The sequence below is a fragment of the Caretta caretta genome, chromosome 2, assembly GCF_965140235.1.
Source record: "Caretta caretta isolate rCarCar2 chromosome 2, rCarCar1.hap1, whole genome shotgun sequence".
NCBI classification, from domain to species: Eukaryota; Metazoa; Chordata; order Testudines; family Cheloniidae; genus Caretta; species Caretta caretta.
Genome location: NC_134207.1, coordinates 10,415,954 through 10,433,727, shown reverse-complemented (window position 1 = coordinate 10,433,727; position 17,774 = coordinate 10,415,954). Strand labels below are relative to the sequence as shown.

At 39.8% G+C, this 17,774-nt stretch overlaps 1 protein-coding gene across 2 annotated transcripts in view; it reads right to left on the bottom strand.

Moving 5' to 3' along the window:
- Positions 1-17,774, bottom strand: part of AGO2 (argonaute RISC catalytic component 2) — a 111,506-nt gene that overhangs the window by 18,245 nt on the left and 75,487 nt on the right. For both annotated transcript variants that reach the window (XM_048841749.2, XM_075124916.1), the window contains exons 11-16: positions 17,627-17,760; positions 12,886-13,070; positions 11,597-11,756; positions 5,441-5,531; positions 4,119-4,313; positions 3,137-3,271 (exon numbers count right to left, since the gene is read on the bottom strand). In XM_048841749.2, the coding sequence (XP_048697706.1) occupies positions 3,137-3,271; positions 4,119-4,313; positions 5,441-5,531; positions 11,597-11,756; positions 12,886-13,070; positions 17,627-17,760 (900 nt within the window). The remainder of the gene's footprint in view (positions 1-3,136; positions 3,272-4,118; positions 4,314-5,440; positions 5,532-11,596; positions 11,757-12,885; positions 13,071-17,626; positions 17,761-17,774) is intronic.

The following is a 17,774-nucleotide window of genomic DNA, read 5'->3' as shown; positions in this document are numbered from 1 at the left end:
CATGTGCATCTGGCACGTAAATATCTTGCGATGCTGGCTACAACAGTGCCATGCAAATGCCTGTTCTCACTTTCAGGTGAGATTGTCAACAAGAAGCGGGCAGCATTAGCTCCTGCAAATTGTAACCAAACTAGTTTGTCTGAGCGATTGGCTGAAGTAGGACTGAGTGGACTTGTAGGTTCTAAAGTTTTACATTGTTTTATTTTTTGTACATAATTCTACATTTGTAAGTTCAACTTTCATGATAAAGAGATTGCATTACAGTACTTGTATTAGGTTGTAATAAAAATTAATATAAAATGAGCACTGTACTTTGTATTCTGCGTTTTAATTGAAATCAGTATATTTGAAAATGTAGAAAACACCCAAAAATATTCAAATAAATGGTATTCTATTATTTTTTAAATATGCAATTAATCTTTTTAATCGTGCAATTAATTGCTTGACAGCCCTACTAGAAACAGATAGTAAAAGACCAACACAAGCAAAGAAACAAAATATACAACTCAGTACGTTCCCAGCAACTGCAGTGTGATGGATAGGGCATGGAATTGGAACATGGGAAACCTGGGTTCTACTCTCTGATCTGCCACTGACGTGCTGTGAGATTGTGGACAACTTACTTCTCTTGTAACTGTTTCTCCTCCCACCCTTTGTCTTCACTATTTCGACTGTAAGGTTTATGGGGAGGGACTGTCTCTTTCTAGGTGTTTATATAGTGACTTGTACAACAGGGCATCAGTCTTGTTAGAGCCTCTAGGTACTACTGTAATATAAATAATAATAGGCATTTTTCTTTCCAATATGCCTGGTTCAACAACTTATAAAATTTTCAATGGGATGCATGTCTATCCTGGTGCTGAATTTGCTGGTTTAGGGAGAAATGGTATATTCTATTGAGATGTTATGTGGGCCAATCCTGGGGTGACTGGATATTGGCGCTCCACAGCACTTGTTATATTACATGAGCCCCACAGGCTTCTGACAATCTGAGGGAAGCTCAACCATGTCGATAGCGGACAGTGGTAAGGCAACAGCTGGGAATGACAGTGACTGGGTTAGTTCCATGCTAAGATTTTGTTTACCTGAGCACACCCTCAACATATCTCTCATCTCCTCTCTTCACAGAATAAATGAGGAGACTCAGCAAGCTGCTTAGGGTAAAACCACTGTTTTTTCCTCTGGCACAACAGAGGCTCAGATTCCCAGCTTTAGGGTATTGGAAGGGGGGGGGTGTCTCTGTACCCTTTTCCTGAGAGCCCAAGAGAAGAGGTTGTGATCAAAAGGTGGCTCTAGCTAGGATGGTTTTCTACTTTTCTACCTTCTTTTATCCTCTAGTACCACTCCAGGAGGCAGGGAAGGAAGTTAAGGAAACTGCACTGGACAGCAGAAGCTCAGATTGCAGTTTAGGTAGGTGTATATACTAGTGACATTACTTTACCTTGCAAATGAAGGCTCCCAAGGAATTGAGCATAAAAGGCATGTCAGAAGTGTAAGTTTCAAGGGGCAGTCAAACAATTTAAAAAAAAATATCAGGAGGACAACAACACAGATGTTGCATTTGAAGGCTGTAATGAGAACTGTTTTTCTTTAAGTGACAAAGCCAAATAAAGGAAACACTGACCTCAGTCCAATTCAAGGGACAGATAAAACTTTAGCACAACAGCCTACAGACTGACATAGAAAGCTTTTCCCACCTTTACATATTTTTATGCAATTAATTGCTTGACAGCCCTACTAGAAACAGATCGTAGAAGACCAACACAAACAAAGAAACAAAATATACAACTCAGTACGTTCCCAGCAACTGCAATGTGATGGATAGGGCACGGAACTGGAACGTGGGAAACCTGGGTTCTATTACCTGATCTGCCATAGGGCCACTACCAATAGTGCTGTGCTACTGCCAAGCCCAGAAACGACAGCTTGGAACACAAAGTAGCTATTTCGTCTTCCCTCCATGCTGGTAAAACAGCCTCAAGAAAGAGTTGAAAAAGAAAAATTTTACTAAGGGACTGGCCTTTTCACTGTTAAAAATTCATTGTTTGAAGAATAAAAATCACCATCAGATCTCAATGGAGGAAAATGGAATAAGTAATGAGAAGTTCTTAAACACCAAAACCTATGTTTTAACACTTAAAACCTATGTTCCATGTTGGTGGCTCAGAACAGATTGTCTTTAAAAGGCTGCTGTTAGTACTTAAGAGCCCTTTTCAGTGCTCCTTATGCAGAAAGGATTCCCACCAATATCAAATGGGAGTTTTGCCTCAGAAAGGAGTGCTGAATTGAGCCCAGAATAGTAAATTAGGACCAGATCTTGAAAACCCTTTCTGATATGAACAATTCTGATTAATACTGGTAATCTCACTGCAATGAATTAGGACTATTTGTGTAATGGTTGCTCACTTGAGTAGGATTATGACCTTAATGCAGACCTCCCCCATTACAATGATCCCAAGTTTTACAAGAGGTAAGGTACATGTATAATCTAGGAATTTTGGAGGAGCTGCACAACTAGGAATAGTGAAATTAAAGAAAAAAAAACGGAGTTGAGTATTAGGGAATCTTGACAATGATCTACTAGGCTGTAGAACAGTCTCCTAAGGAAAGATCGAGTGGGACATTTGAAACTGAGCTGGAGAAAGCACCAGAAAAAAATGCATCGAAGGGAACAATTCTGCACTGATTGGGAAAGGAACTGACAGTTAACACAACTCTCTTCCATCTCTAATTCCATAATACTGAAATGTATTTATATATACACAGTTGGAATAATGATTTTTCAGTATGCCACAGAAAATGTCTTTGAAATGTATTTGACAGTCCTTTCAACTGTGTTCCAATCTAAGAAAAAACTCCTTGCATTCTAATTTGTGTGTGTCAGGAATACATTGAGATGGGAATATCCATTGATGTTGGGCAAAAATGAGTTTGCTGCTCTCCTCACCCCTAATATGCATCCCAAAGCAGATCAACTGTTAGACAAATGCAAATTTCTTCAAACACAAATATAATTTACTCATTAATCCATAGATATTTTCAAAATTACCAATACTCAAATAGAAGGCAGTTTTGATACAGTTGTGTGGGGTATTCAGGCAATATGCCAAAACTTGAGTGAATATTTAGAACATACCCGTTCATTTTTGTCTGTACAGAAGAGCCTGGTGTGATGCCTTTTCTGCACAACAATAAATGTAATTCCAGGCTGGTAGTCCTTTTCTAGTTTAATGCATGCTTCTCTGATAGCCAGCAGTTCATGGTGGAGAACCTAAGTCAGAAAAACACAACCGACAGAAAAATATGATAAATAGGGTGCATACAAAGTTAATAACATCCAGCAGATTATAAAAATAATTATACTGCTACTCATTAGCTATTTAGGGCTTGTGGAGAAAGACATGGAAGTTCATACAAAGTTGAGTATTAGAAAGAGGATTTGGCATATATACAAAGACTGGGGAAAGAATGGGGTAAAGTCTAAGAACTGATTCAAATGAAGACAACAAGCATGGAGCTTACCAAATTTTATGAACTTTTTAACGCAATAAAGTGTGAAATTATTTTAAAAATACTCAGTAAATATTTTTAAAAAATTAAAGCAGAAAAACTATGTATATATCTGAAAAAATATACTAAAATACTTCATTAAAATATGAGGCTTCTGAGAAAGAAAAATAAATACAAAAAGATGTTTGCCAATTTTGTGTGGGGCAAGTGGAAAGAGGTAATGTATCAAAGTAGGATTTAGAAAAATGGGAGAAAATCAGAAATCTTACATACTTTTTTTTATTTTTTAAAAATCATTGTTATTAGACTGTGCACTCAAACTTCAACGGTAAACCCTTGATTTGGTCCCAGATATCAAATACACACCCAATTTTCAAAACTGAATGACATTAAAACATTTTCTTTTGTTGTGAAAGAATGTGCAATCCTTTTGTAAAAGGAGAAGTAGTAAGATCCTGAAAGCTGTGATGATACTTTTCCTACACTGCTTGGCCACTGCCTGAGACCTTTACAGAGGGAAAACCAGGTTTACTTCTTTTCATAATTCTAATTTTGCATACTGCATGACTTTTGATTATACAACAACTCATAAGTGTGAAGAATCTAACCTGTTGAAATTGACCCTCAGAAACACCATCTCTGTAGAAAATAATGCGAGTTGGTTTAAATCTGGTTGATTTGTAGAACTGAATAAGCAGCTCCCTGACCATGGCAGCCAAGTCTTGGATGATTTCTTGACGATGCTGCTGGACACGCACAGTGGCGCAGTATCGATTAGGGTGAGCGTCCATGCTTCCTACAACCTGTTTAAAACAAACACACACACACACGACCCATGCTTAATACCAAGCCAATACAAAGGATCTTCTTTAAGGTTATTTTTTAAAAGAACACATTTAAAAACAAAGACTAATGATTCATTACCTCACTAAAAATGCTATAATCTATACAGTTCATAAAGAAAAGAGAAAATGCAGTCAAAATTATCGTGTGCATGGGAAAAGTTTTCAGTATTGAGCTCTGGGCTACCTGTGACTATATATAATACTAAAACTGAAGAATTAATATTTTATTTGTGAAACAAATCTATGAACTTGTGTTCTGAAAAACTGAAGGAATTTTTAAAGCACAATCTTAACATAGACTTTAACTAGAAAAATATGTTTTCACAACTGGTTCAAAACATAGGGGTGCCCTGGATTCCCAACTGATCCTAGAGTCCCTGGTGGCCTTTGTGGCAAGGAATGCTGCCACCCCACCCCATCTGCACTTAGCTGACCAATAACAATCATTCCTCTTGGATACAGACTTCACTGTTATCCACGTCTTTGTCACTTATAAACTGGATTAATCCAGTATATTAACTCTCCATAAAACCACTTGCAAGGTTCAGATAGCACTTAATGCAGCAGCTTGTCTGAGTGCATCAGAATGATCGAGAGCTCACTACACCAACATTCTATAGACTTTATTCAGCATGGGACTACCAGTGCATTTCTGGGGATTACTGCATAGTTTGTGTTCATTATAAGACAATTCACCACAGCCTCGTAACGAACCACAAAAAGTACAAGGTCTCCAAAATACACTGTGCAGAGTGTCTCAGTACTATTATAATATACGTATTTATAATATATGTATTATATTATGTAGATATGGGGGGTTGCTACCCATGTTTTATGACATTACAGTCAAAACTCCATTTTTGTGCAATGTTTGAGTTATTGTATAAATTAGTGTTCCCTCACAAATATCTGAGTAATTATTACCACAATAAACTCTCCAAAAGAAGTTTCATTAGACTATGTAGTAAAATACTATTTAATACCATAGTGTAGGATAACAGTATCCTTCACAACCTCTGTAAAAAAAAACAAACAACTAAATTTAAACAGCAACCTCCGCTGAACGATTACCACTGTTTACTCACTGCAGCAATGGAAGGCTTTTTTCCGTCTCCAGCTGGTGGATGAGTTACATCTGCACCCAGGAATATGACAGGCTGCTGAAATACCGGAGGCCTAATGAAAACAAAGTGAAAGTGATAGCTAGCATTTATAGAATGCTTTTCTAATATTAACTAATTAATCCTCAATACACCTGTGACATAGACAAGTACTATCCTCTTTCACACCTAATTGTGAAGTATTTGTATTGCAGCAGCATCAAAGGTCCTGATCAGAGTTCCATTGTCCTAGGTGAGGAACACACATACTGACAGGTTTCAGAGTAACAGCTGTGTTAGTCTGTATTTGCAAAAAGAAAAGAAGTACTTGTGGCACCTTAGAGACTAACCAATTTATTGGAGTATAAGATTTCGTGAGCTACAGCTCACTTCACCGGATGCATACTGTGGAAAATACAGAAGATTTTTTTATATATAAGCTATTACCAGCAGGAGAGTGGGGTGGGGGGAGAGAAAACCTTTTGTAGTGATAAACACCCATTTTTTCATGGTTTGTGTGTATAAAAAACATCTTCTGTATTTTCCACATTATGCATCCGGTGAAGTGAGCTGTAGCTCACGAAAGCTTATGCTCAAATAAATTGGTTAGTCTCTAAGGTGCCACAAGTACTCCTTTTCTTTTTACACATACTGAGGAAGACACAAAGAGCTTGCAATCTACTTTAATGGGGAAACACAGAAAGTTGTAAATTGTATTTCTCACAATGTATAGCATCTGAAAAAAACGTGCCCAATTCCACAATGCATACCTTAAGTATACCAAAATATTTTTTTAAAAAAAAATCTGAGTTTTCTGTCTGTTTTATAAAAAGACAACAAAGTCCCAGAGCTTTAGCTATTTCTCAGGGATGCTTCAAAGTAACTTTTATTGAAGTACCTCTCCATCAATTGTGTTGTGAGTTTTTGGCTAAATCTGGTCAGTCTGAAAGCTGACATTCTAAGAAGCGACAGAGGAAGTACACTGAAACACCAGGCTAGATGTTGTAAATTTCAACTCCCCTCTCCCAACAAGACACTTTATTTTAAAGGGAGTTTTTGTTTTTTTATCAGAAGGGTGGTGGGCGGGGGAGGGGGCGCAGAGGAGAGTCACTATGTAGACTCGGCAGCTAATTTTAAAAATTAAGTTTCTCAGTATTTCAAAGGCGAAGAGCACTGTGTGTCCATCTTTCAGAAGAAATGCTTGGACAATGTCATTTTAAAACTAATATTTCAGAATAATTTTTTCTTTTCCTGGCTGAAAGAGTAAATTACAATCAATTAAAACAATTCTATGATCAACAAAAAAAATCCACTTGTTTAGAATGTCAATATCCAACATCAGTCATGTTTTGGTGTGAATGGTTTTTTGTCTGTCTACTTAGTTCTATTTTCATGAGAGAACAGTTTATGGAATGAAAAGTAGGAATCATATCTCTCTGAATGTCAGTGTTTCAAGTTGGTGGGTTTGGATGCGAGGAAAGAGCATGTCACTTAGTGAAGTTAAAATGTTGCCAGTGCTAAAGCCCAACTTTTGAGGAGAAAACTGTTACTAATCCACTGTTGTACTTTGCACATGTCCATTGCACTTCAGGTGTGCGTGCGCCCACTACACTAGTGTCAGAGATTTTTCTGTCAGCTGTACCCATTGGGATGGCATGCACGTGTACTCTCTGCCACATGTACTGCTGCATGATGGCATAAAAGAGTAACCGCCCCAGTCCCCTGCAGTTCCTTCTGATCAGAGAGACTTTGATATAGAGGGGAGGGAGGGTGGATTGTGGACTGGATATGTGCCACACATCTCAAAGAACTACCATTACAGAACGGGTTAACAACTGTTTCTTCTTTGAAAGAGTGCAAATGTCCCTTCCACTTCGGGTGACTCACAGGCAGTTCAGTCCAGGGGTGGGACTGGAGGCAGGTAAATAATGGTTCAAAGACCACATGTCCAAATCTGGCATCATCTCTAGTTTTCAGGAGATGGCACAGTGAAAAGCTTAAGTATGTACTCAAGACCAGCTGCTGCTCTACAAAAGTTCAGTATAGGCACCCAAGCCAGAAAGGCTGCATGTGATCTTGTTGAATGTGCTGATCGGTGGAGTTTACAGGAGGAAATCCATAACGAGATTCCTTTCATCCTGTCTGCAACTGCCACGAACAGTTGGAAGGATGACCTAAATGGTTTCATCCCATCCATTCTAGCGTCCATTGTGTGAAACCTCTCCTCATCTCTATGAGTATGAGGCTTAGGGCAGGACTACACTACAGCTGGGATCAGTGCTCTGAGATCAATCCACCAGCAGTCGATTTAGCGGGTCTAGTGAAGACAACAAACCTCTCTCCAGTCGACCCCTGTACTCTACCCCCAATGAGAAGAGCAAGGTAAGTCAATGGGAGAGTTTCTCCTGTTGACCACCCGCGGTAACTCAACCTAAGATATATTGACTCCAGCTACGTTATTCAGAACTGGACATAATACTCCAGTTGAGGCCTAATCAGCATGGAGTAAAGTGGAAGAATTACTTCACATGTCTTGCTAGCAACACTCCTGCTAATACAGCCCAGAATGTTTGCTTTTTTTTGGTGACAGTGTTACACTGTTGACTCATATTTAGCTTGTGATCCACTATGACCACCAGATCCCTTTCTCCAATACTCCTTCATAGACAGTCATTTCCCATTTGTATGGGTGCAACCAATTGTTCCTTCCTAAGTGGAGCACATTGCATTTGTCCTTATTAAATTTCATCCTATTTTCTTCAGACCATTTTTCCAGTTTGTCGAGATCATTTTGAATTTTAATTCTATCCTCCAAAGCACTTGAAACCCTCCCAGCTTGGTATTGTCTGCACACTTTATAAATGTACTCTCTATGCCATTACCTAAATCACTGATGAAGATACTGAACAGAACCAGACCTGATTCCTGCGGGACCCCACTCAACATGCCCTTCCAGCTTGATTGTGAACCACTGAGAGCTACTCTCTGGGAACAGTTTTCCAACCAGTTATGCACCCACCTTATGGTAGCTCTATCTAGCCTTACTAAAGTTAAGATATACCACATATACCACTTCCCCCCATCCACAAGGCTTGTTACGCTGTCAAAGAACGCTATTAGGTTGGTTTGAAGTGATTTGTTCTAGACAAATCCATGCTGACTGCTACTTACCACCTTATTATCTTCTAGGTGTTTGCAAATTGACTGCTTAATTATTTGTGTCATTATCTTTTTGGGTACTGAAGTTAAACTAGCTAGTCTGTAGGATGTATTTCATCAGGCCCTGGTCACTTGAAGACATCTAACTTGTCTAAGTAATTTTTAATTTGTTCTTTTCCTATTTTAGTCTCAGATCCTACCCCATTTTCACTGGCATTCACTTGTTAGATGTCCAATCGCTACTAACCTTTTTGACGAAAACAAACAAAAAAGTCATTTAGCACTACTGCCATTTCCACATTTTCTGCAAACCCCGATGTAGGAGGTGGACTGAGATTACAGCCCATTCCCAACTCCGGGGCTGGAGTAGCAGCCAAGAAGAAATTGCAATGTGAATTCCTCTCCCACAAATATCCCACCTGTCATTGAGTAACGGGCGTACTCTGTTCTAGCTCTTCCCTTCCCTTCTAGATTGGTCCTGGTGTCAAGTCATAAAAAGAATTATAACAGTGGTACTGCAGTGGACAGAACTGCTTCGTCTTTGGGAGAGGAGAGTAAACATCCAACGACTAGAATCTTCAGGCTATGACATTGGTCATTGGTCTGCTGTGAAAAAACATGTCGGTCCCTCAAAAGGAAGATCTTAAATGCTGTGCTGGACCTCGAGGATGCCCTGATGACTGGAACCATGAACATCTATGTATTGCAATGGATAATGCTGTGGCTCTGGCAGCATCCAGTGCAGCCTGAACCAAGGCCCTGGCTACCAACCTTCGCTTATCCAATTCTGTGAGAAACTCTTGTCTCACCTCCTTTGGCAACTTGTCTGTAAATTGTAAAACACTGTCCCAGAGGGAGAAACGAATAGTTGCTAACTTTCCATAACTGTTGTTCTTCAAGATGTGTTGCACATGACCATTCTACTGTACGTGTGTCTGTGCCTCAAGCACAGTCGCCGGGAATTTTTCCCCTCAGTGGTACCTGTCGGGGTGGCTCACATGCTCATAACGCTGGTATAAAGCATCCAGCTGATCCCACTCCCTCTCAGTTCCTTCTTTCTGGCCAGCTCCGACAGAGAGAGGTAGGAGAAACAACAAGAAGTACCAGTGGCACCTTAGAGGCTAACAAATTTATCTGGGCACAAGCTTGTGTGGACTAAAACCCACTTCATCAGATGCATGGAATGGAAAATACAGTAGGTATATATATGCATATATATGAAAATACAGTAGGAAGCTATTTTATATATATATATTTATCTATCTTCCTACTGTATTTTAGCAGTGGCATTCTCTCTCTCTCTAGAGAGAGCGCGCGCGCGCCTCCCAGCGCCATGAAATGGACACGTGCAACACATCTCAAAAGAACAACAGTTAAGGAAGGTCGGTAACCGTTTTCCCTTTGAGTGATTGTACATGTGCATTCCACCGTAGGTGACTCCCAAGCAGTTGCATAGGTGGTGGGATCGGAGATCATGGACACACTGACTGCAAAACAGCTTGACCAAATTTGGCATCATCCCATGTCTGTTGCATTATGGCGTAAAGGGAAGCAAACATGTGCACCAATGACAGAGTTGCTGCTCTGAAAATGTCCTGAATAGGGATCTGCACTAGGAATGCCACTACTAAAGGTTGTGACCTTGTGGAATGTGCAGTCAGGTTAGCTCGTGGCGGAACACCCTCCTGACCATAACACATGAATACATGATGTGATCCAGGACAAAATTCTCTGAGTAGAGAAGGGGAGACCCTTCTGTGATGTTATCTGATTAAAATATAACCATGTAGATCATTGTTGCTACCACTGTTATATAATTGCAAAGAATCTTGTACAAAGTATGTCAAGTAAGGTGTCTATGGAAAGGTTATGATTTGCTGAATCTGATTATGCTATTTGCATGCACTTACCATTTTTGTATCTGAAGTTATGAATATTAACTATGTATCTGTATTTCAAAAGTTTGCTCCTGTGGCACTTAGCCAGCACATTGTGAAGGAACTATTCAAATTTAAATGGCCCATCAAATAACACTTAACTCACAATGGAAGACTCCTATCTACACTTAATGGACTTCCCTGTGAACCTTCTAACTGGAGTATGGGTAATGGCTTCTGCTATGATTAAGTGAAATCATGCATGTAATCACATGTAGAGTCAGTGGGGGAGCAGGAAATAGAATCCAGATCCCTTGCCGCCTGTGCCCTGAAGGAGATGTTCTAGTTGAAACAGGAATTAATTCAGGGAAGAGCTGTGGCCTATTTTATACAGGTCAGACTAGAGATAATTACAATGGATCCTTCTGGCTTTATAATCATGGTTGTTTACTCCATAGATTACAATCAGCCTGTCAATAAGGGAATATTAATTTTCAAGATGACGTCTATTTGTCATTAGATACAATAAGTAAACAGATTGGGTAAGGGTTATTTCAAGTGGAAACTCTGAAACAGTATTGCAAGCTCCAATTTTCAAATAAAGCAGCAATGTTTTTTCTTTATAAACTGACAGATTCCAATGGGAATGATTTTTTTAAAAAATAAGTATTTCTTTGCAGTATCCAAATATTGCAGCAGAGTGCTAATTACATTAAAATTAGATAAGCTATTACCAGCAGGACAGTGGGGTGGGAGGAGGTATTGTTTCATATTCTCTGTGTGTATATAAAGTCTGCTGCAGTTTCCACGGTATACATCCGATGAAGTGAGCTGTAGCTCACGAAAGCTCATGCTCAAATAAATTGGTTAGTCTCTAAGGTGCCACAAGTACTCCTTTTCTTTTTATTAAAATCCAAAAGTGAAATGGACTAGAAACTGATTATAAAACCAGAGTGAAGCATCATAATTAACAAAAAGTAAATTCATTTTTAATAGTTTTAAGGTTATATAAGTAACAGGTTAAAAAAAGTAAACTATTTTAACCTGATTCATGGGTCCCTTAACATACGGAAATAAAACAAAAAAAACTTCAAAATCAACTTACCTCCCTTGTGGCAGCAAAATGTTATTTACTCCTCCTAATTTGACATTGATCTTTAAACAAAGATTGGACAGAGTTTGTGGTGTTGTTCTTTGCACATTTTTCATCTGAACACACTGCGTAGCCATCCCCAGCACAGTGTCACCAACACGCTTTACTTCCGCTGCCAAGACACAAGGAAAAATAAAAGCTATTCAGATATTCTTAAATAAGAAATAAGAAAAATGGCATTCATTTAGCTATGATCACTTTCTCCCAGAATGTTATTGGTTCATTTGTTTAAAAACTTATTTTCTCCTCACTGCTACTGAGTTTATACTACCATCCTTCTACTGAAAAGATACAAGTTTTATTGGAGTCTAAATGTACAATGATAATTGCAGATTTATCATTTCAATTGCTCCCTCCCCCCCCTTTTTTAAAATACCGTTATATACATTTTAAAACAGTTTACGGAGGCACTGGTTGCAACTCCCTGGCTAAGGCCAAGTTTTGAAATGGACTTAAGGGTATAAATTTCTATTTTGTTCCACATGTAGGTAACTCAATTTTCCAGTGAAATTTCAGAACATTAATTTATTAGACCTTTGAATTTTTTATGCAGCCTTTTTATTTCACTCTGTCTAATAATTTACTATGAAGTATTTGAAATTAAGCTCTGGCTGAAATCTTTCAGAGCTTTTAATATTTTATTATCAACATACCTTTAAAACAATGTTGTACATCTATACAGAAACTGATACAGGTGAATCTTGAGCAAATAAAGTACAAAAGATTGTTTAAGAGAAATTTTTAGGATCATTTTTAGGTTTTTCCCAGAGGTTGGTGGCTGGAGTAGATGGAGTTTTTTGGGGGAGTTGATTTTTGTCAGGTTTTCTTTGTTACTTGTGACTTTCCGCTGATTGCAGGTGGACCCAGAGATTACGATGGTTGTACCTTTAATTAAATTTAAAAAAGTAGCGAAAACTTGGCCTTCAGAGGTGGCCATGAGCTCAAGTTTCCAGCTTATATTATGTGCCTCATTGGTAGCCCAGGAGAAAAAGGATAGGAGGAGAAGAGGGAATTAAAAATAAATAAAAAGAGCTGGTTGAGAATTAAGAAGTGGACAGTTTCAAAGGTCTGGAGCACCCTTGAAGGAAGGAAAGAAAATGTAAGGCCCCTACTATTTTCTTTGTGGAATTTTATCTAATTACTTTGAAATACGTTTTTGGTGATGGTATTCTTCATACAACTTACATACTGGTGACTCAAACACCCTCCATCTCCCATATATGTGATCCATATGCACTGACCATAAACTGGAGTCTTCCCTGGCAGAATGACTACCACAAGCTGTAGCCCAGCATAGGTGTTCTTTAGATGTCTGAACATAGGTTCCACACTATCTGCACCCTGGGCGTATTTACAGAAACATGGCTGCCCCTGGATTGGCATTCCTGCATCTCTTGATATCTTCCTCAGTTGTTCTGTGAAGGACCTAAAGAATGCAGATACATTAGATTACTATGAAGAGAGAATGAAACATTCTGTTCTCAGTTATACTGGTACAATGCTGTTGACTTTGACGAGGTTGCATTGGCATAAGAACAGAATCGGACCCAGTATGTGTACATTTTTTCATATCAACCAAATATCATTTAGCTTTTAATGAAGGGACAAAGGGGAGAAGGAACAGGGAGAGAAACTCTCTCAATACTCCCTAATATCGGAAGCTTCAATATGCACCAGCACTCTCATTCACTACAACAATACAGTGGGTATCAAGGTACATGTATATAAAATCACACCATAATGGCAGATATTATTTCTTTTTAACTTCTTTGTGACAACAGTGTCTGGAGGGCATTTCCTATTGGACTGAGCTTAATTAATTAATTTTACACAGGTAAGCAAAGTCAATTTCAGCGTTGGTTTACTTATAGAACCCCTATTTTTAATCTTCTGACCTAAACCCAGAAGTCCTGGTGCAGTGGTCTAAGCACAGGTCTGAAAGCCTGGTTCTAATCCTAGTTCTGAAACTGGCTCCCCACTTTTGGCTTCTGCCAAGTTCATAGAATCATAGAATATAAGGGTTGGAAGGGACCCCAGAAGGTCATCTAGTCCAACCCCCTGCTCGAAGCAGGACCAATTCCCAGTTAAATCATCCCAGCCAGGGCTTTGTCAAGCCTGACCTTAAAAACCTCTAAGGAAGGAGATTCTACCACCTCCCTAGGTAACGCATTCCAGTGTTTCACCACCCTCTTAGTGAAAAAGTTTTTCCTAATATCCAATCTAAACCTCCCCGACTGCAACTTGAGACCATTACTCCTCGTTCTGTCATCTGCTACCATTGAGAACAGTCTAGAGCCATCCTCTTTGGAACCCCCTTTCAGGTAGTTGAAAGCAGCTATCAAATCCCCCCTCATTCTTCTCTTCTGCAGGCTAAACAATCCCAGCTCCCTCAGCCTCTCCTCATAACTCATGTGTTCCAGACCCCTAATCATTTTTGTTGCCCTTCGCTGGACTCTCTCCAATTTATCCACATCCTTCTTGAAGTGTGGGGCCCAAAACTGGACACAGTACTCCAGATGAGGCCTCACCAATGTCGAATAGAGGGGAACGATCACGTCCCTCGATCTGCTCGCTATGCCCCTACTTATACATCCCAAAATGCTATTGGCCTTCTTGGCAACAAGGGCACACTGCTGACTCATATCCAGCTTCTCGTCCACTGTCACCCCTAGGTCCTTTTCCGCAGAACTGCTGCCTAGCCATTCGGTCCCTAGTCTGTAGCGGTGCATTGGGTTCTTCCGTCCTAAGTGCAGGACCCTGCACTTATCCTTATTGAACCTCATCAGATTTCTTTTGGCCCAATCCTCCAATTTGTCTAGGTCCTTCTGTATCCTATCCCTCCCCTCCAGCGTATCTACCACTCCTCCCAGTTTAGTATCATCCGCAAATTTGCTGAGAGTGCAATCCACACCACCCTCCAGATCATTTATGAAGATATTGAACAAAACCGGCCCCAGGACCGACCCTTGGGGCACTCCACTTGATACCGGCTGCCAACTAGACATGGAGCCATTGATCACTACCCGTTGAGCCCGACAATCTAGCCAGCTTTCTACCCACCTTGTAGTGCATTCATCCAGCCCATACTTCCTTAACTTGCTGACAAGAATACTGTGGGAGACCGTGTCAAAAGCTTTGCTAAAGTCAAGAAACAATACATCCACTGCTTTCCCTTCATCCACAGAACCAGTAATCTCATCATAGAAGGCGATTAGATTAGTCAGGCATGACCTTCCCTTGGTGAATCCATGCTGGCTGTTCCTGATCACTTTCCTCTCATGCAAGTGCTTCAGGATTGATTCTTTGAGGACCTGCTCCATGATTTTTCCAGGGACTGAAGTGAGGCTGACTGGCCTGTAGTTCCCAGGATCCTCCTTCTTCCCTTTTTTAAAGATTGGCACTACATTAGCCTTTTTCCAGTCATCCGGGACTTCCCCGGTTCGCCACGCGTTTTCAAAGATAATGGCCAAGTTACAACCTCTCTACTTCAATTTCCTTATCTATAAAGTGGAAATAAGATACCCTTTGACTCCACAGTGGTTTTATGTGGACTTCAGTTATTATATGTAGTAGAATAGATAAATGCCAACTTATTTTTATTAATGCTATCATCCTCCAAAAAACAAGTCTCCAGAACTAATGCTAAATTCCTAGCATCAAAGTTTCCCTTATCTTAAAGGAAAACTCTTCAAACAGATTTAGTTGAAATTGGTCAAGTTCAAGACCTTGAAGACTCCAGCCTAATGCTTGTTACACCCAAAAACTAGCTACACTTCTACCAACCAGCCTCCCTCCTCAAAAGAAACAGTAGCACTGAGGGAACGCCATCCCTTCTCCCTGCACTCCCAACATCTGAATTCCAGAGAGAACCAACAGAGGATATCTGGGAGCGAAGAGCCCCTTCCTTCTGCCCCCCAGCCCTGTGCAGGGGTTTGGGGAGTCTTAAAAGAAAATTTCATGATCATCCCTGACAACAGCTGCTCGCCAGCTCAGAACAGGGCCCCAAACAAAAGGAGATGTCTTCCTGACTCAAAAGTCAAAAACAGCAGCAGCTCTGCGGCTGCGCTGCTGGTAACTAACTTCTTACAGGATCTGCCAAAGTGCATTCCAACAAGCTCCTCCAACAGAGCAGCACATGAGAGGGCTACACCTGCCCACCAGCTAAGGAAGGTGTATTGTCAGTTTCAGAGTTCTGTCAAAAGTACAAAGGAAGCAAAACTAAAGAGAATTTTTTTTTAAAATAGTTTTTCTGGGCTAGTAATCTTAGGTAACAATTTTTCTTCCTAGTTGCTGTGCAAGACACATATATACAAAAAAGGAAACTGAATATATACATAGCACTCAAATGCACAAACTAACTAATGTTTTTCATTTGGTAACTTAAAATAGTAACATTAAAAAGTTGATGATCAAGTTTGTCATCTACTGTACAGCTTCCAGTGATGCAGAACGAATCAAGGCTGATCTCACAGAGAAGGATCTTAAGAGGGGGGCAGTTCACCGTATATTCCATTGTTTGGATGGCTTCTTCACATTCAGGTATGGATTGTCCTTCATTTTCCAAGTGTGTAGGAGATAACTGCAACACCCATATGAGCTTCTGGTACAGTTCACTGTGATCCATCTTACGAGGGATACTGAAACGAGGTGGTTGGTCTGCAGGATCCATGTTCAGGTTTTGATTCATGACCCTTATGTTTACTCACAGCCTTCGCCACTTGTCTTTTGATGACAGTCCCGAGGTTTTGAGAGCTTTGGCAGCTAACCAGAAGGGGTTCCTGGACTTAAGGCAGCATAGAATCATAGAACATCAGGGTTGGAAGGGACCTCAGGAGGTCATCTAGTCCAACCCCCTGCTCAAAGCAGGACCAATCCCCAACTAAATCATCTTGGGGTACACTGGAGATCTTTGTAGATGGGCAAGTCTGGATTCGTTATTGTGCAGTCATATTCACGTATTACTGCAGCTTCTCTTTGTGGGGATAGTGGTAAGATATGCATGAGGGCAGAGAGCCAGACAGCTGCTGTTGACTTCAGCACTCCTGTGACAATTCTCACAGTGTTCAACTGCACACTGACAAGTTTCATATGTACACTACCATACAGACAGGCAATATTCAGCTGCTGAGAAGACAAGGGGAAAAGTGGCTGTCTATAAGGTCCAAGCATTTGTGGATTATATTGTTCCTAGTCTTTATTTTGGCAGCATTCTCCGTCAGGTGTAGTTGCCCCACATACCACTGATCCAGCACCACTCAGAGATCTTTTGGGAAATCCTCGTGCCTAAGTTTGTTTTGCAGGAGGTGACATTCAAGCTCTTCTTTGCAGTTTACTGAAAAGTTTACTAACTGAAAAATTATTTCCCTTAATCTTTCAACTACAGTAATTTTGGGTATTGTAACAACAGTGGGTAGAAAGCTTTATGAATAAATTTGATTTGTAAGTTGACAATGTCCATTTAAATAGGTCCAATGCAGATATAGATTTTTTCAGATTAAAACAATTTATAGAGACATAATATAGAGACACATGTACATTCGACATTTCAGTGATGAAAAGTGTTCAGTAGTAGACATTTTTCTTCGCTTCGATTGCCTTCTTTCTTCCTTGCTCATCTCCATTTCTTGGAAACCCCTATCGATGGCAGGCACCTTGCCTTATCCAGTGCTGTGCACATTGCTTTTGATATTAAGGATTTTATGATACTAGCACACAGAAAAAACAAACAAGAGAGACATACTGGCTTGTACACCATTCAAAACATAGAATTCTATGTTTGTGACAGGGAAAATACAATAAATAGTTTACAGCTTCTAAAGTAAAGTAGAGATATAACAAAGGGAAAAGATTTTTTTTTTAAATACAGCATTTAGAATATTACTGCAAAAAAGCACAAGGTACAGTAGTGCTACACAATCCACTTCTTTCAAAACCAGTAAGGAACCAAAAATCTTTCTAGGAAAAAAGAAAAAACATACTTACTTAAGATGAACTTCAGTGCACTGTCGCTGGGGAGCAAAGCAGGCAATTGCCCAGACCTTAATTTCAATTCCAGTGTGAAACTGTTTATTCCTCATATCCCAAACCCCTTGAACTGGTGTAGCAATTGCTTTATTCTAGAAAAAGAAGG